Source organism: Etheostoma spectabile, chromosome 3 (assembly GCF_008692095.1).
Source record: "Etheostoma spectabile isolate EspeVRDwgs_2016 chromosome 3, UIUC_Espe_1.0, whole genome shotgun sequence".
NCBI lineage: Eukaryota > Metazoa > Chordata > Actinopteri > Perciformes > Percidae > Etheostoma > Etheostoma spectabile.
This window is the reverse complement of record NC_045735.1, coordinates 17,528,142-17,554,656: the sequence shown is the minus strand read 5'-3', so window position 1 is coordinate 17,554,656 and position 26,515 is coordinate 17,528,142. Positions and strand designations below refer to the sequence as shown.

Below are 26,515 nucleotides of genomic sequence, written 5' to 3'. Positions count from 1 at the left end.
ACGTTCTCTAAAGGTTGCAACATTATGATAACGTTAGGGGAACATTCTCTGAAGGCTGCAACGTTAGGATAACGTTAGGGGGAACATTCTCTGAAGGTTGCTACTTTAGGATAACATTCGGGGAACGTTTGCTGAAGGCTGAAACGTTAGGATAACGTTAGGGGAACATTCTCTGAAGGTTGCTACTTTAGGATAACATTAGGGGAACGTTTGCTGAAGGCTGCAACGTTAGGATAACGTTAGGGAAACATTATCTGAAGGTTGCTACTTGAGGATAACATTAGGGGAACGTTTGCTGAAGGTTGCAACGTTAGAATAACATTGGGGGAACGTTCTCTGAAGGCTGCAACATATGATAACGTTAGGGGAACATTCTCTGAAGGTGCTACTTTAGGATAACATTAGGGGAACTTTGCTGAAGGCTGCAACATTAGGATAACTTAGGGGAACGTTCTCTAAGGTTGCAACTTATGGATAACGTTAGGGGAACATTCTCTGAAGGCTGAAACTTAGGATAACGTTAGGGGAACATTCTCTGAAGGTTGCACTTTAGATAACTTGGGAACTTTGCTGAAGGCTGCAACGTTAGGATAACGTTAGGGGAACATTCTCTGAAGGTTGCTACTTTAGGATAACATTAGGGGAACGTTTGCTGTAGGCTGCAACGTTAGGATAACGTTAGGGAAACATTCTCTGAAGGTTGCTACTTTAGGATAACATTAGGGGAATGTTTGCTGAAGGTTGCAACGTTAGAATAACATTGGGGGAACGTTCTCTGAAGGTTGCAACTTTAGGATAACGTAAGGGGAATGTTCTGAGAACGCTCGATGTAACCAAAAACTAACGTTCCTAGAACGTTAAGGAAACTTTCCTATCAACCAAAACACAACCAAACCTAACTTTCAGGGAATGTTACCGCAATCAAAAACAAACGTTCTCAGAATGTTTTGGGAACCAAAAACTGTTAGCTGGGTTACCAACTTTACCAGCTGCAGGACGTTTGTAACAGAGTATTTCTAAACTGTGATGTTGTTGAGAGAGTGCATCAATCTTCTCATCTAGCTGAGAGAAGGCTAATAAGCGTATGATTTGAAATGTGAGGCGCTTGGCATTTTATTTATTGTTTCGGGACATCTTGTAGACCAGACCATTAAGTTATTAATCAAAAGGAGGACACACTAGGCTATTTGATTATAAGAACAAGTGTGAGTTGCAGACCAAGCTTAGTTCACTTATGGGAATAACTTGTTTGACTTAAAACATGTAAGTAATGTAACAGCTGGTGAAAAATCCAAAACAACTTTATGGGTGATAAGTAATGCAGCATTTATGAAACTAGGCCTCTGACGTTGTGCGTGTTTAACCAGCGGATTAACTGCGTCCTCAGGTGTATGCAGATGGCTGCTCATTTGTTTGTTTCCAAGCCTGCCGGGAGGAAGTTGAACAAAAGCACAAAGGTCATTCTGACAGATCTCATCCTCTTTCAAGAGATTCGTTTCTCTTGCTCTGGCTGAAACAATTCATTCCTTGACGTTTGGGTGGAGACTGCAAAGCTGGAGTCCAAATAATAATCATCCAACAACATGCATGTATTAAAACACATTCTTTGATCTGACTTGAACAATTATTTTGTTGCCTAAATTAAGTTGAAATTGTCACATTTGAGACTACTTTTAAGTCATAAATTGTGACTTTTTGGGGAATAATGTGGAATATGAAACCTGGCACTTTAACTCTGATGCTACACTAGCAGTCTGTCCTAGAATTAAAAATCAACAAAAAAAAACTTGACCTGATTAAACTGCTCCTTTCTCCACACTACCTTCCCCACTCTCTGTCCAATGCCTACACCCTGTGTTCAGCATCTGAACTACACCTTCCTCACAGATGGGATCAGACGAAACATGACACAAAACCCACAAAAAACAACAACAATAACCTCTTTTGGATTTTTTTATTATATCAAAATACAAAAATTTGAGAGGAAAATTTCGTATGGGACTAAGCAAATGATACGGTGACATGGATACAACACTGCTTTCATATTCTCATAGACATGCCATATGCAGAGCATAGATCATGTGCTAGGCCCATGTCTACGTCGTGATGAGCCACCGGGAGTGAGCCTGTGCGCTTTTTGATGGCGACTGTCTCTACACTGTATATCCAGGCCAGAGTGTTTTTACATCATAGTTCCTTCAGGTTTCTGTTCATTCAAAAAAAAAAAACAAGATCCATGGCAGTTGAACATGAAGAGTGAGTTAGACATGATCTGAGACGATACAGAGTTCACTGGACAGCAGTGGCAAACAAGAGAGAAAGTAATACAAATATTATACATAAGGCTTTGGTACAGCACCATACAGTATGAGTTAATTGCTCACAAAAAGTTAAGTAAAGCGTAATACCTGATGTAGTGACAGAATAGAATGACAAGTCTAAAAAAAGAAACCAAAACTAAAAGCAAAGAGAAACATCAGGTTATCATTTTTAAACAGAGAAAAGTTAAAAAAAAAAAAAAGAAGTTTCGTTTTGAAGTATTTACATATGAACATTGTTGAATGCAACGTTATGGAGACAAATTATCTACAAAACAATAAACAACATATAATACAGAATGTAAACATGTGATGTACAGCACAGAGTTCAGTGGATGAAAATGATAATGTAGTAAATTTTCTTCCATTTTAAGCACTACTTGGTTTGCTTGAGTATGAGCATTAGCTAAAACAGTCAACGATGTAGTGCTTATTGTAGCCTACGATAATAATACATTCTAGTTTCTCAGTGCTGGTACGCATGAAAAAACAGAGAATATAGAAAATACTACATATTTCTATTTTCTGTCCAATAACAACCAGCTCGGATGTCCATGAATGATTGCTTAATAGGCGTTTTTTTTTTTTTGTGTTGTCTCTACATGCAAGATTAATACCATAAAAAAAATCAAATCGGTTCCAAGTATCATCCTACCAGCACCTAGTGATGCACTAAAAGCTGTAAGCAGAAAAAATTGAACAAAATTAAAAAAAATTAAAAAAAATCGAGCTAACAGTACGTCCAAAGCAGCCCTCTTAAACGCTGTACATGTGTCTGTTGAATATGCAGAAAATTGCCCGGAAGACGGCATCCATTCGCCTAAACGCAGGGATCGGATGTGTGAGCTTTCCCAACACCTTTCTACCAGGAGAATCAGCAATAAATACAAATGTGGTCGGATGACTACTCGTGGCCATACTGTACAGTACTAGGAATTCTACCGTCGAAAAAGATGGCGACATGTTGCGAGACGGCCGCGACGCCCCTGCAGTAGTGTGCTTGAAAAAACAGTGCTGTTAACCAAAGATGGTAGACCTTACAGGAAGTGTTGTAGAAAAGATGCCCTCATGACCTGACCATGCTCTCAGATTCCCTCCCACGTGTCCTAATCTAAATCAGGTTATGTCTCTCCTTTTTTAGGCTGGGTTACAATTCTCAATATCATCACAAATATACTTTAGAGAGGGTACCTTGGAAGCACAGACAGACATTGCAAACACACTATAGAAAACAGGTTATCTTGAGTTCATTTGAAGGTCACAAGTCTCTATTATTTGAGGTTATACTACTAGTTTTTTTTTCTCCAGTATTGTCTATCACTGTCATCACACCATGATACTGTTATGTTAAGGACCTATAGTGTCTACCGGAGCTAGTTTAGTTGCTCAAACACACCGGGCCCAAAGAGTCGCTTTGTGGAAACCGAAGACAAAACTTAAAAAATAATTCTTTAGACCTCTATTCTACAGCACCACAATGTTAAACATAGCACCAAGTCGTAATGTTCAAAGCAACTACGCCCTAACACACGTTTCTTTATCAAACTAATGTAAACACAATTTCCTCCACAGCACACACGTACACGCGTACATGACTATAGCATGTCTGGGACTCTTAGAAAAAAAACCTTCAGTTTATTTGCTTTGGACACCTGAAGGCGAAAGATCTGAAGTGAATCTACATGTGTGCTCATGAACGGGCAAAATACAGTATTATTTTTGTTCCAGGAATATTATTATAGAGGGCAACACACTTCTGCTTCTAAAGCTTTTTTTCCCAATGGGCATTCACGTACTATACATCAGAGAAAATACTACTTAACTTGTGCAGCCGGCGGGCTATGGCAATAATACATCGTACGGTACTAACATTAAGGTTTCTTCTCTTCTCAGATAAAACAATGTCTGCTAAAGCATGACAAATGAGGCACCTTAAAATGTTTTAGAAACATTATCCACTTAAAGCCGTACTGTAAGCAAATACTTTGATATATAATCTAATTTCTTTCTCCTTGGGATCCTTCCCGTCTTTTTATACACCCTCATACAAGAACGTTGTCCTGTAAAACATGGTTTGATTCATCTTTACAAATACAATACATACCATGTACAGTACATAACAAATATAGATGTTTTTCTTTTTTACTCGTATCTTACATTAAAACCAATTTGTTAAAGTAGAATATGCACTTTGACGCTCACTTTCAGGCAATCATCACACTCTCACTTGTCAAAAGAGATTTCAATAAGCAGACATCGGGTCGACTCGTACAAGTGGAAATTTGCCGGGAAAACCTGTGATTTGTTTGTAGCGGATGGGAATATATCTGATATGTCTTTGAGCGATTGAACGAGCATTAGCAAAAAAAAAAAGGAAATCTGTTTTTCTTTTTGTAGCCATCAGAAGAACGGGAGCTCGGCTCAGAACCGGTGTGGGGCTCGGTAGTTACAGTATTATCGCATACAGGAATAGCACAGAGAAGTTAAACAGTTTGGACTTAAAGATGCAGTAGGTAAGACTTATACAACTAACTTTCTGTCATATTTGCTGAAATTGACCCTATGTTTTGAGTAAAACTACAAAAATAAAAAAATAAAAAATCTGGCTCCTCTGGCACAGCCTGTAGTGCCATTTGGAAAAATCCACAGCTCCCTGTTCGGATGCACCAATCAGGGCAACGGGGGGGTGTCCAACTGCGTGTCAATCACTGCTCATGCACACGCTTCACTCTCCTTTGTAGGGGGGAGGGGCTTAGGAGACCGTTTGGGCTTTTGCAGAAAGGGGGGGGGGGGAGGGACTGAGAAGTTGTTCAAATTCTTTGGCTAAGTCCTGGATCTTGGCGATCCTACCTACAGCACCTTTAACGTGCCAACTGGTCATCTCACCAATGGCAGCTGCACTATAAACAACGTAATGGGTCATTCAATGTACTGCGACATCGGGACATTCATTTCCTGTACAGCAAAACATACATTCATTATCGGTTAGTGTCAAAAAAAAATGAGCACACACACAGAGAAGTAGCTAGCAAGTAATATACAGTTGTTAAAGATAAACAGTCAGGGTGGCCATCATTTGAATATTTCCCATTGCTAGTTAACAGCTTTATGAAGCGATGACATTAACATCCCTACACCGCTGCTTTGTTCTTTCCGCATGAAAACTCATGCACAGTACAGCTTCTGTACTTTTCCAATGAAGGTATATTTTTTGGGATTCATTTGCCTCTTTGCATGGGTATTCCGGTGCTGTCCTATTACTTGGATATACACAGTTGAAGCAGGTACCCATTTCAAATACAAATGTAAAAAATAAATAAAACAAAACACGAGCTATGCATCCGCGGTTGCATTTTCTCTCATGTGTCCTTGGCAGAGAAAGTAAAAACACACGTGGTATTATAGTCCCTCACTCCGCCCCCAAAGAGACAAACATGGGATGGCGAAGGTAAAGGCAGTTTATGTTAGAATAAACAAGAGAGAAAAGGCAAATAAAAGGCACCTCGAGACGTGCCACGTTTCACAAATGACTCCTAAAGAATGAAATACATACTACAGTACACTTCACAATTCATCACCCTGTTCTTCTGACCCTACAACTCCAACCTCTGTTGTCCCAAATTATTTTGAGAGTTCTCATGAAGGCTATGGTCTTCATCTTAATACGGTGCCGTGATGATTAGTGTGTGATCCCACTGAGTCATCAAGCACTACAATTAAGACAGTCCTCTAATGGTTGGCGTTGCATCATAAATGAAAATAAACACGAGATGCCAGCTATTACTCATATTAAAAAGCTTCTAAATTAGATCAAGTTAGGCCATATTGTCTGTTTGAATGAGTGCGGAGTGTGATATAAACCTTTTTATCCATACGTTTCATTATGTAAGAAAACGTCAAGTACGTACAGTATACCACAAGAATTACAGCAACTTTGCGTTTACTCTGAGGTATATCTTGTGGTAAGAACCCTGTGTTTAAATACTGACACTATTTGTATTGTAGGAAAGGTAGACTCATGTCCATGTCCGAGGACGCACCAGGCTTCACAGTACAACTGTATCACTGAAAAACCTAAAGATATGGACCCCTCAATGACCAGTGAGTGAAAAATCGTTAACGTGTTGTCACATACTCAACCAACACATTTTTATTACTGTAGGAAGAAGCTTAATTCCCTTGTTTTGACTATTTATGTACATTATATATTTTCAGAGCATTTTCAAGTGAAAGTCCTCAGAGACAAGTCGTGGTGACAACTCAGAAAAGCCATTGTTCTTGTCTTCACTTCCAAGTAGGATGTCCGACCCCTGGAGTATTCAGCTGGATGGTTCCCGCTCCTTAAACACAGATGAACTTTGAGAGATTCTAATAAATGTATTAGCTAGAGACCGGGGGGGGGGCAGAGAGGGCTGAGGTGGTTTTTTTTCTTCTTCAGGGGAGGTGAGTTTAGTCGAGTCCGATGGCTTGGTGGGCACACGGGTCAGCGTAGAGTCCCATAATTTGGGCCCTCGGAGTCTGCACTGGCCAGTATGCCTGTCTGGTCCTCCTCTGACTGTCTGCGGTGCAGGAAGGAGGTCAAATAGAGATAGGGGTTTTTCTTGTTCTGCCTTTTCCTCGTTCTGTGGAGATCCTCTCCCTCTTGGGGTGTCTGAGATTGCTGCTGGGTCTGAGAGGGACACACACCTGAAAGGGAGGCAGAGAGAAGCCCAGGAGTAACACACCACCCACATCTTTTTTTTTTTTTTTAACCCTCATGTTGTCAATTTGACCCGTTTTCCTATATCAATGTTCTTTTTAATTCCCCAAAATAACATGATCGATTCCACACAACGCTCTTTGGCAAGTACAAATCTCATCAATTTTGGGACGTCTTATTCATTTTTAAGTGGTTTCCAAATAATATTGAGTAAAAGTTGACATATTCCATTATTATCTATCAACATACAGTACATTCCTTTAATTTTAGTTTAAATAATTCCTAATTTCTGCTTTTCTAACTCAGACATTAGGTTTGATTTCCAATAAATGAGGTTTATTGAACAAAAATTCCCAAAATAACTGTAAAACTAAAGTTAATAAGTTAGTGTTACGTAGTGTTGAAAACGTTAAAAAAAAGTGACAAACATTGAAAAAAAACGTCAAACATAGGACCAAAATGTATGAAAAATTTGATTCAAAGCTTCAAAAAAAAGGGTTGATTTTCAATTTTGACTAGAAGACAACCCAAAGGTTAAGATGAAGTGTTTAACAAATGGCCAGACAAACCTGTTCTCCTTCCGGAGGTTGTGTTGTTATTGTTGTTGGCAGCCTCTCCCTTGGCTTTAGTAGTACAGTGGTGTAGCAGTGCTGGTAGGCTCTCAGACCCGGCAGGATCACTAGACGCACCTAGAGGTTCCCTGGGGAGAAGAGAGACAGCACAGCACACGTTGTTCTGCATTAACCCGGCTGTTGGTCCCGTCTCAGATGTGAAAAGACAGAATGACACGTTGCGTTGCTATTTGCGGTATCGTATGATTTGATGAGCTCTTGTACTTCTACTGAGAGCCCTGAAGCACTAAGATGATGACTTTCCCCTTCCTATCTGCAGTAATGGATGATACAAGTTAGATTAAAGAAAGAAAGAGGGGAAAGAAAAAAAGAAAGTGAGAGACAGAAAGAAAGAGTAGTTGACATAAGGTGGATTTGGTGAATCTATTGGCCATTAAGTTTCTTCTAAAACAATCATTACATTAAAGACCCAGTCCAGAATTCATAGTGGTTATGTTATGGTAATGCTGACTACACATTATTCCTAAAAAGGTATAGTGTTAGTGATACAAATGTACGCCAACTTTAGGTCCCATGATTAAAAAAATGATTGAAATTGGGGGAATTTTGTAGTCTTAGCAACAGTGCTTAAAATGGAAAGAAATACATTTCAGGTTTGAATAATTGCAATCACAGTGCTCACTCAGGTTTGGGTCTTTAAGTAGTGACTGCTTCAGAAATGTGGGAAATATTGGTCTCTTTGTCGTATAAAACTCATAAAATGAAAATAATTTCTAAAACTGTTAAAGCCCTGTTCCTTTAACAGTGAAGCCTTATTGTAGATTCTCTTTTGACTATCTTCCAATGGCGTTTTTTTTTTTTTTAGTATGCGTTTCTGTGGGAGTTTGCTGAGTCTGTCAATATGAAATATGCGTGCGGGGGTGTAAAGAAACGGCTCTTTTTGAACCGTGAAGAACTATTTTCATTTCATGAGTGATACATGCTACGTTTAATGAAAAATAATCAATGTATAATCACATCAAGATACGGCAAAGTAGCTGTACTGTCTTAGTATGCAGTTTTACCTCATACCGAATACTCTGGTTTTGTTGTCCATCTCTCATAAATGTAAATGTAAAGAAAGATGCAATACCATTACATTGAATTAACCTCAAAACTCTCAAAGGGACAGTTCACCCTAAAATCCAAAATGCAGTACATTATCATTTTCCTCCTACCTGTAGTGTTATGTCTGATTGTTCTGGTGTGAGTTGCCAATGTCGGAGATATTGTCCATAGAGATGTCTGCCTTCTCTTGTACGTAAATAACTAGATGACACTTGTGTTGCTCATAGGGCTAAGAAATACATCTATACAGCTGATATCTCCAAACCATATTTCTGCATATTTCTGTACATCTGGCAACGGCAGGTAGCTTTCAAAGTCACACCAAACGCTTCCTCTCGGGGGGGATTTGTTAGGTCTTTGTAAATTATAGAGTGTGGTCTAGAAAAGGTAAGGTTTCCTGAGATATCTGTTATGATTCAACACTATAAATAAAATTGATTGAACTGAACCCAGGGCAACTCACACCAAAATCATCTAAATGGATAAATATAAATGTATAATGCTATATCAATGCAGTCTATTTAAATGCAGTCCAAAAATAGCACTACAGGTAAGAGTGAAAATATGTATTTTTGATTTTGGGGTGAACTGTCCCTTTAACATTTCAGTTCAGGTTCATGAGTCTCGCTTGTTCAATGGCTTTGCCTTTCAAAGAACAGAATACAAACAGCTTCAAAACCTGTCTTAATGGAACATTAAGTCAGGTTGTTGTGCCCAACATGTATTTGTTTTAAAAGGCATAGGAACACACAGCTTTAGAGATGCTTGTCCGTCATTGGTCACTGTGGAGAGAGAGATTGAGAGTCATTAGCAGAGAGGGGGAAACAAATCTGAGAAACAGTCCTGGACAGACAGAGATCATTTCCACTACCACATAAACTGTGTGCAGTGGCCACAGCGTGTTAAAGATTACATTTCCATAGACATGAACACTGTACAGCACACTTTCATCAACATGAACACTGCGTACAGAGGCTTCACCATGCTGACGGGAGGAGATGGCAGGAAGAGGAAATGGCCGTTAAAGAACAAGTCACATGACAGGAGGAGGAAATGGCCATTAAAAAACAGTCACATGACAGAAAAAACGAAAGCACTTAGGACAACAAATGTGACAAAGAATTTAGTTTGAGAATTGTTGTTATTTGTTTGGTCGTAGAGAGAAGTTTAGAGAATGCATGCATGGCATTTTGCACATGGAACAAAACTTTAAAGGGGAATACTCCAGTCTATCATTCATGTGCATCCTCTATTGATTCAAGGCTTTTTTTTTTTCATGTTCTTTTTTTTTTTTTTTTTTTTTTTTGGTGCCGGGGAAACATGTCTGTATTCAAACGACAATCCAAAGACAAAATGCTTCTCCACAGTCCAAAACCGGTCCTCGTGCTTGCTCACAAGCCTAATTACTGCGGCCTACGCCACAGCAGGCTTACTGGGCCTGGGAAGTGTATCGACAAATGTGTCCTGCAGTCATTATTGCCATTAGGTGTACTTCACTTGAATCCAGCACAGAGGCACAACCCAAAGCGATTCCCCTTTAAAGGAGAGAGTGATTAGAGCCCTCCCCCTGCTGACCCCTCCCCTCTCAGACATGGGTCCGACCCTTACCTATTGTGGCGTGGGGGACCGGGTCACAACGCTGCCCAGATAGCTGAGATCAATCAAAAACAAATCACGTAAGACCCTTACCCTCTATAAAGCAGCAGCCCTATAAGCTACCTTCCCTTATAGGCCAGTGATGGTGCAGGACCAAGTCTCTGCTTCGTGGCTGTAGCTACTGTGTGGTTGTAGCTTCTAGGGGTGTGAGGTGGGTGTGAGGGGGCGCAGGAATGTGTGCACTAAAGAAATAACTGTGGGGCATAACAGTATATGAGTCTCAGCTATGTTTTTATGTTGGCGTAAATGCATTAAACCTCCTGCGTGATATCTGACTGGCAATCTGTGTACAGGGGAACTGATTGGTCAGATTATTGGGGGGGGGGGGGGGGGAATCCCATATTCCACCATGACAAAACTGGCTCAAAGTTTTTATCCTTATCTAGTAGGTACCAATTTCTAATAAGACACGCTTTATTAATGCTTGATTATTGGTTTATAAATCCTAAGCCATAATCAGCTCTATTGGGTTGCCAGGTTGTAAGATTGTATTATTGTTATTAATAATAATAATTTAAGTCAAATCAAGTGTCCTGCTGATGGAAGGTAAAAGCCACCTATTATTAATAATGGGCATTTCTGTCTTTTTTTTTAACGGTAGGACAGTTAAGATATGAAAGGAGAGAGAGGGGGAAGACATGCAGGAAACTGTCACAGGTCGGACTCGAACCCTCAACCTTCTGCACCGAGGACTAAACCTCTATACACGTGCGCCTGCTCTATCAACTGAGCCAACCGGCCGGATTTGACTCTAACTCGTCCGACAATTTGAAAAAAAAGCTGCAGAGCATTTGGACTAAAAGGTATTTTTTGGCGGAGGGAAGTAACTAAGTACTTTCCCTCAAGTACAGTACTTAAGTACAATTCGGAGGTACTGAGGTATTTGTACTTTATTTGAAAATTAGAAATGTTCTTCTGCTTTATACTTCTACTCCACTGCAATTCAGAGGCAAGTACTGTGCTTTCAACTCGTATTTAATAACTTTACGTAACAGTCACTATGCCGATTGAGATAATAATCTGAAATATAAATGACAAATAAACTATGATGTATTAATAACGCATTACTGCACAAATAATTAGAATTCAGTAGCATACATTATTGGTAATTTTGTATCTTTAGGTATATTTTGATGCTAAATGTAGTTCTTTTTTGTATTTCTACATTGTGGTATCTTATCTGAGTAGGCCTACTTCCACCGCCGCTGACAAGTTAATAACCTTTACAAATGCAGACTCAAATTACTGTAAGATCCTCTATTAATGACTTATTAAGATTTATAAATACTGTACAGATAACTTGCCAACTTTTTGTTTTGTTTTCTTATTAGAAAGTGAGAAACTCCTGGCATATTTGTTAACATTTCTAACCGCAGACCTGATAGTTTCTTACCTTTGATTAATGACATAACAGCTATAGAGATTTTCCACAACCTGGCAACCCAAAAGTTGTTTTAATGGAAGGAATTAGTAAACACTTTATTAACCATTAATAGAGCCATTAACTGCAGCGTATACTTGCTTAATAAAAAGTGGATTGTCAGGAAGTGGTACTGTTTTCTTCTCTTGTAATATAGTGTAAAAAGTATGTAAATGTTCATCAAATATACAATAATTGTTAAAGTTGAGCATGAAAATAACTTTTGCTAATGATTCACACATTAAGGCTTCATTAACCTTTCATTCTTTTTGTCAATTATTGAACGGATCAAATTCAATTTATATCCAGCTGTGAAAAATATGTTCCAATGTTCAAAATGGGGGACAGAAGATTTATCTCACAGTTTTAAAAACAGTAACCTTGAGCGTTTCTAAAGCTTGTAGCTCAGTCTTTCACCTTAATGTTCCTGCAGTCATTACTTTGACGAGACGTGTTGAATATTTTACGAGATTAAATATGAGCTATCAAATGATAAAGACAATAATACATTATCTTAAACTCAAATTGAGCTTTCACATGCCATCAACTTGGGTAAATGTAATTTTATGAACTGGTACAATGTGTGCTAAATGCAATTACATGCCTTCTGCATATTAAAGGACAATATGCATCTTAATTATACCTAAATGGAAACATCAAAGTAAAACTGTGGATAAATAGCGAGGAAATTTGGAATTGAGAGCAGACGAGGAGACAAGTCTCCCATTTAAATAAATATGTGACTATTCTCGACTGGAATGGATCACCTACCCTGAGGCTGATATCTGGAGCTGAGAGGGCTCTGAGGGTAGCATCTCCTCCTCTGTCCTTCTCTGGGATGGCCTCTGCCCGAAAACATCCCTGCCCTCCAGAGGGGGAGAGGGGGACTGGGAGGGGTAACTGGCTGCAGTGGAGGCATAGGACATGTGGGCGTGGTAACTGGGGCTGGGTTGCCTGGCGCCTTGGCTCTGAGGGGGAGAGGCGGACAGAGAGGACCTCCGGGAGAAACTGACAGTGGCGGAGGGCTGCAGGGTGATTTCAGGCATCTCCAGAGACCGAGAGGTGCGGAGGATGCTGGGGCGCGGAGGGGGTCGCACTAGAATATCTGGGGAACCCGGCTGGGTGCTAAGGGGGCTTTGGGAGAGCGGAGAGAGGCGGGAGGGCTGGAGTACTAGCGGGGGTAGGCTGGGGTCTGCCCGGCGCCCCGCCCTCGGGCTGAGCCAGGACTGAGGGCTACTACTGGGGGCTGTGCTTGGGCTCCCTGTACGGGCTGCCGGGTCAGGGTAAGGCAACACTGGTACACCCACACCGTGGGACGTGTGTCTGAGCTGGCCGAGACTCTGGGCCTGTTGCATAGCTAAACGCCTAACCGGAGGCCCCAGGGACCTGTCTCTGCCTGGGGGAGCCACAGGGACCTCCAGCTGCAGGAGTCCAGGGCTTGTTGGATCCTTTAGGGACTGGAGGTGCAGGCGACTGGGGGGAAGAGAGTGAGGAGGGTATGGGGGTGGATCAGGGAGGTCCTGGGGATGATGTAAGGGATGGTGAGGGGGGTATATGAACCGTGGACCCTCTAGACCGAGGAAGGGTAACTCATGAGGCTGCCAGCTTTCAGGAGAGCGAGGAGGAGGGCTGTGTGTGTGAGACAGAGAATGGCCAGAGGCAGTGTACTGATGGTGCTCCATCTCTCCACTCTCCTCGGGGATGGAGGGGTAACCAAAGGGCCCCTCGGCAGTGCCTGGGGGGGAGGACAGAGCAGAGCTACGCGGGCTGATGTCAGGCATGTAGAATGGTGGTGGAATCCCTGAATCAATGCGGCTGCCTAGATACCCATAAAATGGGCCCTGGGGAAAGCCCCTGTAGCGGGAGGCCGGGGCCTGCCCTGAGGCGTGAAGTGCACTGCCCTCTGCAAAGCTCATACCTTCCATGGCCCTGTGTAGGCGGGGGCTGTAGGTGGGGGGCTGCGTTGACTCCAGGCTGGAGGACGTTGGGGAGAGCTGGGGCCGCAGCGTGGGCATGATAGGTGGCAGAGGCCCGGGGTCAAAATCATTCTCCTCATCAGACTGCCGGAACTCAGGGTACATGTCTGACTCCTCTGCGAAGGGGAAGCCGTGGATGCGCCGGGGCGGTGGGCTCTCCATGACGAAGCGGCCGTCGGGGCCGCGGCTTATCAGCTCGATAGGCGTGGTGACTTCCGCCTCATACTTGGACACACTGTATTTCTTGCTGGCTATGGCACGCTTGGTTTTCTTGTAGAAGGAGAGCTCTTTGTCCCGTTCTCTTTGAGGGCTGGGCAGCTTCCTGACGTACAGGCCTGGGCCGTGGGAACCCTCTGAAGAAAGAGAGCGGGGCCGAGACAGAGGAGAGCTCTCTGGACTTATCTTTCCAGATGATAACCTGATAAGAAATGCAGACACAAAGCACTGTCTTAGCTTAACATGTACCAGATTCAACACAAAAGGGAAAGTGCGTAAAGCTTTTTAAAACAAAAGAAAAATCTCTGATGGCGTAAATGAATAGGCATGATTGTGGCTTCATTCTTGAGCTGAACAGATGACACACTACAAAGCCAAAGCACTCTATCAAGACAGCCATAATGAACGGCATTGTGATAAACCAGTTAATGGCGGCGACAGCATCCTGATAGGACAGCAGCTAATGAACCAAGCCAGAATGACGGGATGAGATGAGCACCAACGACGCAACCATGACAACCGTATCACAGATCTATTGAAGCTACATCTTCTTGAGCAGACGTGTGACCAATTTCCATATGCTGCACCACATGGTGATGTGAGGAAAGCAGATGACATCTAACCAGGCCTCATTTGCCCACACCAGGAGCAGCATAGTCGACACTTACTGGGTCAGTGAATGCATCAGGTAGACATACTGTACATTATAAAGAGTGCATATACACAGTACTGAACTGTACATGCAGCTGAGCTAATGCAATTTAATCCCTGTATGGTGCGTGGAAGTCTGTACATGCAAATAGGCCAGCGGTAGGCTTCACTACAAGAAATAGTCATTGTCACTTGATCATTTCTATGCAATGCATTAACCATGCAGCCAAGCCAGTGCAGTGCAGCACACTCTGTGTTTTGGTGCAGGCAGGCACTCACAGGGGGCTGGCGGGCGGGGGCAAGAAACTGCTCCTGGCAGGCTCGTCCCAGCAGGGCTCTACCCCTGGCAAGGGGGTGAGAGGAGGCCTGCGATGGGAGACAAACGACATGGGCCTGGTTCATCTCTGACTATGCCACTTGCAGGAAGGACAGAGTGTGAACTCCCTGATCTGCCTGGACTATTTCATAAAAAATAAACTGAACCTAAAGTCTCAGGCAAACAAACAGTTATTCTGAAATGGGATTTACACAAGTCATTGTCACAAATGAGCTTCTTTTGGGATTGAAATGTCATACATGTACACAAGAGTTACAGACAGACAGACAAATACACACACGTAGCGGATTCTGTACATTAAATGTGCAGCTAAACCAAAAACAGCATTATTAAACACTCAGAATCATGCAGAAAGCAGACAGCGATTGAGGTTAAAGAATACAGATGGATCAAAAATCAATACAGATACTGCAGCTTTGGCACTCTGGGTAATGTGCTTCACTTGCTGACTCGGCTGCTTTGAACTTTCTTTATTCTGCCCATGATCAGCTAGAGGTTGCTACTGTACATGTTCTTCCACACCCTTAAAAGGAGCCTGAACATATAGTCAAAGCTTATTCATTTTGGACATTGAAATCAAATATACCATCTCTTGCCATATTACCTGTTGTCCAAATGCACAGCCTGCTGTGTGTAATCATCAGCTCCACTAACAAGGCTCTAAAAAAGACCTTTTATTTCCAGTTACCAGCTGCTTCAAAATAAGTAATAGTAATTTTGACTGATATGTATGCCTTGTGACAGCATGGTGGGAGACATTTTGTAAAAGGTGCATTAGAAGAGGCACAGTAGTCGCCACGTCTGGCAGACTGCAGGGGCTCTGGTGTTTAGCTTTACTTACGGCGACTCAATGCTTTTCCTGAAGTGTGTCACCGACAAGGGAGGATCTGAGTGGACAAAAACATTTACGTTTAGCATTTCCCTCTGTTTAACACCACAAGTAGAAGTCAGACACATGTACGGATTATGGACCCCTGGGATGTAAAATACATCCTACGTAGGAGCGAGGACTGAAATGACACAAAAAAACCACAATCAACGCGACTGCATCCTTTGTTTAGGGGTTCCTACATGTCTTTTTGATCCTTTTAATGTCTTTTAGAATTCATTTTATTGACTTTCTAACAAGAAATATTAACATTCAGCCCAGTGTGCCTCTTAGGCCCATGCAGTAATCCATCCATGGTAAGACATGTCCTACTATATTTATTACATGTTATAATAATTAAGTAGAGCAGGAGACCGACCTGGTTTACGTTTGAGTTTGCGACGGTGTTGCTTATCGACAAAGCAAGCTGCTAGAGTGCTAAACAGTACTGCCGCTGCCAGAAAACAGATAGTTGCCACAACACCCGCCACCACCGGCCGCGCCAGCCCCTCTTCAGGTAACTCCGCGGGGGGGAAGGGATCTGATGGGGCAGACAAGCGGGTGAAAGGGACAGGTTACTAACACAGAATCTCTTCCTCACAAGGGCAAAGCGCGTCCACGTGTACGAGCTGCTTTGTGTCGCTGACCTGTGCTGGACACTCCCACCACGTTGCTGCTCTCGCTGATCAGGTCATCCATGACAGCCATCACTCGAAACTCATACCAGGACTCCTGTGCGAGAGACACAACAGACACCATCTGCGACAGATTTTGGTGTATAGTTTACTAAATCGTGTTCAAAAAGCATTTCGTAACTGTGTTTTAAAATGGATCTATGTACGATAAATATATACTTTTTAGCAGTAGTTTTTATTTAACTTCTATAAACTAACTTTTTTAAAATTTATATATATATATGTATATATATATATAATATGGTTATCACAATGCACTGTAATGCAAAAAGGCTAAAGAAATGAAGGTTAATTCCTGATGATGAAGTCTTTATAATGATGTAGGTCCAAAATACACAAAATGTGGCCTGTTATGGAATGGAATAATTATTGAAAATACTATTATTTCTAGATTATGTTTGAGACTATGAAATGGGGAGATCGTCAACTAAATTAATGTTGTTAATTGTGATTATATACACACAGAGTTTGTGAAACAGTGAAAGTATAATGGAGTAACATGCTCAGGAGATGTGTGTGTAACTGACCTGAACGAGGTCTCTGGCTATGAGCTCAGTCTCAGTGGACGGGATCAGGTCATCCAGAACCTCCCACCTCTCCCCGAGGCGGAACTCCATGATATAACGGTCGATGGGTGAGGAGTGGTTGGCGGGGGGGAGCCATGTGAGGAGGACACCGTGCTGCGTGCGATTAGCTGTGAGGCACCGTGGTGGAGTAAGAAGCACCAGTGGTTCTGGGGTACCCAGAGGAGAGCCTGTGGACCAGAAAACCAGTAAACGCAAAAGGAAACTAATTCTGACATGAGCCGAATATTTAAAAAAATATATTACTTTGAGGGCTTTGAGCTAAATGCTAACTTCAGCATGCTAACCACAGGATGCTTATATGCTCTCAATGACAACACTGACACATTGATGCAAAGCAGATGTAATCTTCCCCATGATCACCATCTTAGTTCAGCATTTTAGCATTATGACATTTGCTAAGTAGCACTAAACACAAAGTCCAGCTGAGGATGATGAGAACGCCATTTGTTGTAAAGGTATTTTGAATTTGGACCAGATGACAGCAATGGATCGCCGACGATTTTACAATTCATCCTTAGGGGACCATGAATGTCTTCACGAAAATGTGCCCATCCATCCAATCGTTATTTTCAAATTTAACATAAAACCATAAATGTAAACTGCAGGATAAGTGACCTAACACAGGGGATAACCGAGGTCAGTAGGGTTCATCCTTTGGGAACCATGGATGTCTCGACAATGTCACGCTAATCCATCCTACAATCATTTCAATCTAGACCAAAGTGGTGGACAAAACTGACCCCTAAAACCGTTAGCATGGCATAAAACTGCCTGTAGTCAGTGGGTTTTACAAACAGGGCGTAGCATAACAAAAAAGACATGGTTGCTCTTTGAAATATGTCCTGTGCCTTGAGAGAGTGGTTTAGCTCCCTGAACATACAACCTCACAAGTACTCCACTTGGCCTCAGACTGAATACTGCGAGAGATTTCTCTAAAGTGTCTCCCTCCTCAACCCCATTAGCTAAACAGACTAAAACTGCTTTATGTGTGCTGACATTTGACTATTTTTAAATAAATAACTCTAAATCAATCTAAAACTAGGTAGGCCGGTTGTACAGTTTTGCCCAAAGAGACAATGTCTGATATGTCAAATGCAAACTCATATCATGAGTGAAAGACACTCAATCCATCCTATTGGTGATATGTTAACTCAGCATTGGAAAATCAGAACAACACAAAAACAATTCAGTACATTTGTATTTTTGCAGAGAAAAGAACAGGATATACTGTATTAAAACAGTGTGGCATTAATGATGCATGACTTGAAGCTGGGTCTCAAAGAGGTCTTGTGATGCAACCAAAATATATCGTCCTTATTGTACATGCTTTAAAAAACAATATTATATGACAGAATAAGGCACTTTGTGTACAGGAAACATAAACCCATAACCTTATTGTCGACTACCCATTCATATATGGGCTGCTATCTGAGTATGTGAACTAGGTCAGAACGTAATAAGCCTCATTTAGCCTTTGTTGAATGAAGGTAAGCGTTCCAACACATTGTTGGCCAGACACAGCAGAATCTGGGTTAACACTGTATACAACAAAGCCCGTATTGTGAGGAAGTTACTGTCATCAAGTCTTTGAGGGGAAAAAAATCTCATGGTGTTATGTAAAATTGAGGTTTGACTTTAGGGTTTGATTGGTAAATACTGTATGTCACTTAATGTATCAATTTCCTGATTTATCAAAAAAAACTACTTTCTTAGAGTCAGGACTCAATGCACACCCACACAACACACACACACACACACACACACACACACACACACACACACACACACACACACACACACACACACACACACACACACACACACACACACACACACACAGAGATATGTGCATGCCATTATTCAACACCTTCCCCTCTTTGTCCTTTCCTGTGCCTGGTGGAAAATCCAGCAATGCACTTTTCTCCCTTCATGCCTTTTTTTTTGCTGAGACATTGATTTTAAATACCATACACACTTAATTCAGATTCAGGCGGTGGCACATGAAGACTGGATATTGGGGGAAATACAACACACACAAAAAAGAAAATAAAGGAAATCTGCTTTTTTCTTTACATCAAAGATACACTTTAAAACAATGTGTACGCTACATTTACTGACTAACAATTCATTAATATATCTTCCTCACTGTAAAGATTTTGACTTGTCAAACACAGGTGGAATTAATCACTCAGCAGATTGAAACATAGCAACTATTTAAAGAATATCAGCCCGTCCCAGACCTTTGCTGTGCTGGGTTTACTGTTTTTAAAGTTCCGTGTGCATCCACTTTATCTTATGAAGACTAAAAACCTCAGGCACATGGCTGATACCATCTTGTTAAATTAAAGCATGGCTTTGATGTTCAATATGTGGGGGTCTTTCTTTTTTAATACTGACAGGAGAGCACAATGGGCTTACCAGAGACATAACATCCTTGACTTGTGTACAGTTTTAATCACCATGATGTGCATTAAGGAGGTGGATGGATTAAAGGTGTGTGCAGATGTACCGTTTTCTTTGAGGTGCATGATAGAGGGAAAAATATTATTATATGACTACATTCAAATTCAGGTTTGGACTGGCATTTATAGATCAATCTACTACCTTATTTCTATGTCCTCCTACTTTGCATATTAGTTTTTGTCAAAGTCACATTTAAATAAAAAATGTGATGAAAATGGTTATTTTTAGAGTTATTTATTTGATTAGGACAGTGCACATTAATCAACATTTCTAATTTTCAACTGTAGTCCTATTACCCAGCATGAATGTCTTTATGGTTATTTACTTTATGGTCCTTTCCATACTAAGAGTAACAACATAACAAAACAGAGTAAATGATAAATTGCATGTGCAAACTTCTGCTATGTTGTTCATGTAATTATCCTTCTTGAAATCATGTGAAGAGATGATTGCTAATAGTAATATTATAATATCTTTACTACAAGGAGCTCTGAGCTTGACTGCCTTATTTTTTAAGGCATCTTTTAATAGGAGAATTTCTAAATGTACCAAACTAAAGTATAGCTTTCATGGTATTTATGCGTACACACATCACTAGAGGGCAGTATGAGTTGATAGGAGTCTGAGGATATTCTACAAGAAATATTAATAGCGTCTCAGTGGCTCGGTGGGTTGACTCTGAAGTCAGAAAGCAGCAGACCATGCATGGAGAAACCTTTGATTAAGAACCCACCTGCCGTGTTGACTGTCACAACTTCGCTGAATGGGCCCGTGCCCAGTTTGTTTTGTGCCAACACACTGAACTGATACTCTGTCCCAGGCTCCAGCCCTGGCACCACCAACCAGGTCTGAGCACCAGAAACTGGCATCGAATGCCAGTCGTGAGGACCGAAGTCTGTTTTCTTTGACCTGAGAACAGAAATGAGACAGAAAAGCAGAGAAATTATACATCGTTTTATGCCCCTGAATGATGGTAAGTAATGCCTTAACTGTTATAACTCTCAATGCAGAAGCTGGGAGCTGAAAAGATGCATTTAATGTAAGGGTCGAGCACCAAATAGACTTTCTCTGTTTAATATAAGAAATTGTCTTAAAGCATTTCATTTAATAATTTATTTTTTCTCTTCTTAGTATTCATGTTTTAAAATGTTTAGTCAATTAAGTTTCATTCTCACTTGTAATAATACATCATACATAATTTGTGATTATGCTTTGCATTTTGAATCTTAACATGCAAAGTAACTAACTAGTAACTAAAGGAAGGAGTACAGTATTTGCCACTTAATTGTGGTGAAATATAAAGTAACAGAAAATAGAAGTACTTTAAAACTGTCCACCACTCATACACACTCTGTTCTGAGTACTATCAGGTGTGCCCACTTCCTGTTGCCAATATCCCAACACACCACGTATTATGCACATGCACATTTACTGAATGAGCCGAGAAATATGCTGTCAAAACAACTCTGCTTCACATTGAACTCCTGACATATTTTATCCTCGTCAGTGAAGACGGCTGCAGACTCGGCCCTCAACCTCCAGGTTTGAAGTTACATAAGAGCACTCACACTGGACCGTACCACACAGAGAACGTCTGTTCGAAGCCGCCATCATATCCTGGTTCCCAGGACACATTGGCAGAGGTTGTGGAGGGTAATACATGGATATTGCCAGGAGCGTGCGGGCTGGTGCCTGAGAGGCCGAGACAGGAGAAGTATTTATTTACTCATCACATCTGGAACTGCCTACACTGATCATTTATTATCACTCGCAGTAACATAAAATCTACATGTATCCCTCTAACATGCATACATGAGCATTGTATTCTCATTTAAATGTGAGCCTACGGGTTGAGTTCAAGTCACGTAATGCAGCCCAGGTCAAATGAGGAGCATTTTGATGCTGCCTCATGCGCCCTTGCTGTGGTAACGTGATGCTGGCTGAGGTGGGGACCAGGTCTAGGAGCAGCAGTGCTGTCTGCAGCTCTGCTCATCCCGCCCACGTAACAGCTGTGCCGTGTCGCCCGAAGCCACTTCTCACTGGCCTAAAAGAGAGACCTGAGCGTGGTCTGAGGAGCACAGCTGTCTGCTGGTCACAGGGAGGCTGACCGGCCGCTGCCAGCTGTGAACCTCTCCATAGGCTACTGGGGCAATGGGCTACTGGGGCACACTTAGAGACCTGCTCCCATGTCACAGACCCGCAGATGATACATAAACACAGACTTAACCCTTGTGTTGTCTTCCCGTCAAAATTGAAAACCAACACTTTTGTTGATGCTTTTATCAATGTTTTTAACTCTTTCTTACATTTTGTCCTTTTTTTCAACACTTTTGATGCTTTTTTTCAATGTTTGGCACTTTCTTTGATGTTTTCAACACTGCGTAACACTAACTTATTAACTTTAGTTTTACAGTTATTTTAGGAATTTATGGTCAATAAACCTCATTTATAGGAAATAATACCTGATGTTTGAGTTAGAAAAGCAGAAATTAGGAATTATTTCGACTAAAATGAAAGGAATGGATGTTGATGGATAATCACAGACTGGAATATGTCAACTTTTACTCAATACTATTCAAAAACCACTTCAATTTGTTTTTCAAATGCTATAAAATTGAATAAGATGCCCCAAAATTAATGAAAGTAGAGATTTGTACTTGCCAAAGAGCGTTGTGTGGAATCAATCATGTTATTTTGGGTAATTAAAAAGAACACTGATATAGTAAAATAGGTCCATTTGACCCGAGGACTACATGAGGGTTAAAGGAATAGTTTCAGCATTCGGAGAAACACGCTTATTTAATTTCTTGGGCAGGTTAGATAAAAAGATTCACTCTATTCTCATATACAGTATGTATGCTAAATATGAAGCTACAGTCAGAAAGCGATTAAATTAGCTTCATTAACAATAGCATAAACTAGCTACATTTCTAGATTAGGTACAATTAGATAGGCCAATATTTCTGAACCTTTGGACAGAGTCAGGCTAGGTTTTTTTCCAGCTTTTTTAAGCTAAGCTAACGCATGTAGGTTGTAGCTTTATATTTAGCTACAAACATGAGTGGTATCAATTGTCTCATTTAAATCTAGACAAAATAAGCATGTTTTCCCAAATGTCAAACTATGTCTTCAAACTGACACACCTAAACACACACATTTACAAGTCCTTCATAAAGAAACTAAAGCAGTAAGAGCTTGTTTTTAAGGAATAGGCTACTAAAGTCACATGTATTGACCTTCCCTGTGCAAACGTTTGATTAAATTTAACAATCATCGGAAACTGTACGTACATCTTTCTGGACTACAGAGGTTGAATATTTGATCAGTGGATTTTTCATGTAAAAGCCTGTACAAGAATCTAAAAAAATAAGGAACAAATTTAATAAATGTTTCCGCAACGAAGAGCAATGTAAGTACAATGAGTGAGAAGAACAAACCATCCCCAAAAACAAGACTTTTGGGCCTCTCGTTGCTATGCTTGTGTATACTTTAAATCATTCACTTGCCATAATAGTCACATGTCAAAACGGCAGTTTTACAACTTTGTGCAAGGCATGCATCTACTCAAAATGGCTGCTATTACTGCTGTAAAGTCACAACTCAAGCAAGCAAATGGGATCAGAGAAGACTAGTTATAAAGGCTACTTAAAGGCACCACAACAATCACGCTACAATTTGCACAATAGGTATAAAATGAGACTTTCTACAATGTCCCATTTGAGAGCTTCTTGTACCAAAACTTGAATACACACAGATAAATGTCTGAGTGAATAACAAAGCAATCAGTGTGCATCGGGACCTGCACAGCCCTGTTTAAACTTCCTAACCCTGCTTGCCTTTGTCGACACTTCAGTCAATTTATCTGAGGAGTGAAAAGATGTCCTTGGTCCATTGATGCAGTAGAAAAAGGCTATAGTGACTGTGTTTTAGCAGAGGGGTTGATACCACACTGTGGTTACAGATTTGGGCTTTTAAATTAACTGTATGAAGCTATTACAGATACAATCTAATGGAATTTTAATGATGCCCAAGGGGAAATAGGACAGAGGCAAGATGTTTGAGGGATTATAATGCAAATCACACAAACCACACACAGCAAAATGAGATCAAAATGAACTTAAAATAACAAAGAAAGGTCAGTTGGTTGAGGAAATTGAGTAAGCTTCGGATGATTTGAGAGCACTGTGTAGATTGTGTTGTACCGATGACTAGGATACGCGTGCTGGCAGTGATGCTTGTGACCACATTTGTGGCTACACACTCCCATTCTCCATGGTCCTCCTTGCTGAGGGACAGAAACTGTAAGCTGCCACTGGGTAGGATGTTGTGCTTACTCTTGCTTGGCTTCCCCACCTTAAATGGACACGGAAATTCCAGTGACATTGGTTAAGAAGAGGAAACAAACAATTCACAATGATTAAGTGAGATATTTGTTATGATGCGTTTGTCTACTGCACCTTTCTCCAGGTGATGCTTGGTATATCAGGGTCTCCAGAAGCAGCACAGGGAATAACTAGTTCTCTCCCAGCCTCCTGACGGTACTCCCCCCCAGGCCTCACATTAAAGTAAGGGGGATCCTGGGGAAAACACACAGACAGCACGACCATCATGCAGACTTCTGGGCCCATCAGTGTATGCTAACACAAGGAGCAGACAGGACTAAACATGAGCTGAGATGTACCTTTAGCACCAAAGTGGCAGGGGGGGACATGCCCATGGTACCCAGGGCGTTGTAAGGCACACAGGTGTAGGTGCCCAGGGAGTCTTCTGTGGCCTCCGCCACTCGGATACTTCCGTCTGGCATCAGGCTCCAACCGGGGTACTACAAGACAAGAGGGCATCTGAAATGTTTGATTCCAGGGGTTTTCTAAGCTGAATGCTCATGTAAAGCAGGCCAGCCTTCAACATACTGTGTGACTAGATTAGATTGTAGATAAATATTGCAACAGATAGAAAGCTTTGAGTAGAGAGATACTTCATCTATGTGGCACTTTGTGGTGTGCTTTGGAATTACTGACAGGGTAATGCTGAAAACCATATCAGTAGTGTTTGTATTTGGGGTATTAATTTCTGTAAGGTACTGTATTTTCAAAGATCAGTGGACAACATTGTATCTGAATGGGACAGCACGGAGCAGTTTCAATTATCAGTGTGCTGTAACATAAAACCTGACAGCAAAGGAAAGTAGTGGAAGCAATACACAGATCATTTTCTTCAGTAAAAGCACCAATAGTATAATGTAAAAAATACACTGCAAGTTGAGTAAAAGTTTTATTATAAAAATGTGGTACCAAAATGTAAAAGTATGTGTTCCACAGACAAAATGGCCCCTGTGACTGATACATTACTGTATACAACATTATTAGATTAACATTAGTGCATCAATGTGTCAGCAGCTATTTCCTGTTAGAGCTGAGGTGGAGCTAGTTTCACTATTTCCTATGCACTTTGGTTGTTTAGTCCAGTGGTTCCTAACCTAGGGATCTGGTCCCTCCAAAGGGTCCGGAAAAAAGAAATCTGAGGGGTGGCGAGTTAATTAATGAGAAGAAAGAAGAACAAGCTAAACTACTATACAGATTTGTATATTTTTCTCTCTAATATTTACTTTTTTGCGTGAAATATTGGATAATTCTACCTCTTTGGGACGCAAACAGTCACTTTCATGAAACTATGTGAAACGTGAAATGTCAAAGTTTGAGAGTAAAATGTAGGTCTACTGTAACACATAGCAGAGACTAAATAAAGCCCCGAAGCAGACTAACCTTCTCCACTCTGAGAGGATAGCCGTCTTTCTCCCACTTTACCGATGTCACAGGTGGGTTGGCGTCCACCGGGCAGCGGATGATGCCTGGCAGTTTCCGTGGGACGTAAATGACCGGGGGCATGTTGATCACTCGTGCAGGGTCTGAACATAGAGGATAGATCAGTGTTAGGGATGGTGGATGGATAATCAATTCTGTTTGATGTAATCTAAGGTGTGAAGAAATGGACATGAGATGTATTACTTGATGGAAAAGACCAGGGACGGTAGTTATCAAGCGTCTCAGAACTTAACGTAACTCAACTTCCCTAACTTTGGAAATCCCTCCTAGTTCAGCCAAAAATGTAGGAGTGCTCCAGATGTGTCCTAACCAGTTTGGAGTAAAGAGGAGATTGTATTCATCTATTATGTGAGAGGAGAGATTTTTTGGGAACGCTTGATGACAATGAGCTAATTCAAATTATTCTTTTGAGACTGTCGTTGTGCAAGATGCAGAGAAGAGCACCTCATTCCCCCCCCCCCAGAAACCGACTGTCATCACTACATCACTACAACACATCTGTCCACCAATGATGATCAGTCACAACCGACGTTGGTCAGTAATCAAACTTGGTGATATCGAACTATGTCATCTGCATATACAAAGATATCTCCATTATCTCCATATCTCCAACAGGTAAAATTATAAACAGGATTTTGTATCTAGCTTATTTCTTTTTAATTAATTTAAAAAAAGCTGGGTTTTAATACTTTAGACTTTATGTGTGTCCATATTGTTACAGTGAATTTCCAAAGACTTGCTGGTAGGGAAAATGAAACCGGCGTAGTTGAAAGGGGAATTAGTGAAAGAGAAGATTACAGCCAGAGAGTTTTCAACATCATTGCTGTGCATGATGCAATGTTGCACTATTATGGGATGTAAAAGGATGTGGCGTTGGACAAGACTTAAAATTTAGGGGTGGGGGAAAAAAATTAATACATAGTATCGCGATATTTTCAGTTGCAATACTGTATCGATACACAGACACCAACTATGGATCTTTTATTATATATGTGTTGGTCAGTTTGTCTGCTTGACAATCCAATTCTGCAGCAATAAAATGGAAGTGAATATGAACAAACAGAGAAATTTCTTTTTAGATGAAACAGATGTTGACAAAGTTTCCTTTTGAGGACGTCATTTGAAATT

At 41.0% G+C, this 26,515-nt stretch overlaps 1 protein-coding gene across 4 annotated transcripts in view; it reads right to left on the bottom strand.

Annotated features, from left to right (window-relative positions):
• Positions 1-5,545: 5,545 nt before the first annotated feature.
• igsf9ba (immunoglobulin superfamily, member 9Ba) overlaps positions 5,546-26,515 on the bottom strand; it is a 70,357-nt gene continuing 49,387 nt past the window's right edge. Inside the window, exons 8-22 of one of the 4 annotated variants that reach the window (XR_004329395.1) lie at positions 25,328-25,470; positions 24,247-24,387; positions 24,023-24,142; positions 23,768-23,918; positions 21,134-21,257; positions 20,299-20,474; positions 17,043-17,269; positions 16,468-16,552; positions 16,200-16,361; positions 15,794-15,839; positions 14,895-14,981; positions 12,544-14,166; positions 10,305-10,347; positions 7,587-7,717; positions 6,912-7,004 (exon numbers count right to left, since the gene is read on the bottom strand). Coding sequence is in view for 3 of the 4 variants with exons in the window: in XM_032508501.1 (XP_032364392.1) it covers positions 6,802-7,004; positions 7,587-7,717; positions 12,544-14,166; positions 14,895-14,981; positions 15,794-15,839; positions 16,200-16,361; positions 16,468-16,552; positions 17,043-17,269; positions 20,299-20,474; positions 21,134-21,257; positions 23,768-23,918; positions 24,023-24,142; positions 24,247-24,387; positions 25,328-25,470 (3,419 nt within the window). In the remaining variant the exon portion in view is untranslated. Of the gene's footprint in view, positions 7,005-7,586; positions 7,718-7,998; positions 9,479-10,304; positions 10,348-12,543; positions 14,167-14,894; positions 14,982-15,793; positions 15,840-16,199; positions 16,362-16,467; positions 16,553-17,042; positions 17,270-20,298; positions 20,475-21,133; positions 21,258-23,767; positions 23,919-24,022; positions 24,143-24,246; positions 24,388-25,327; positions 25,471-26,515 lie in introns of those variants that run through there. The other 3 variants (XM_032508501.1, XM_032508508.1, XM_032508502.1) reach the window with 3 other exon arrangements.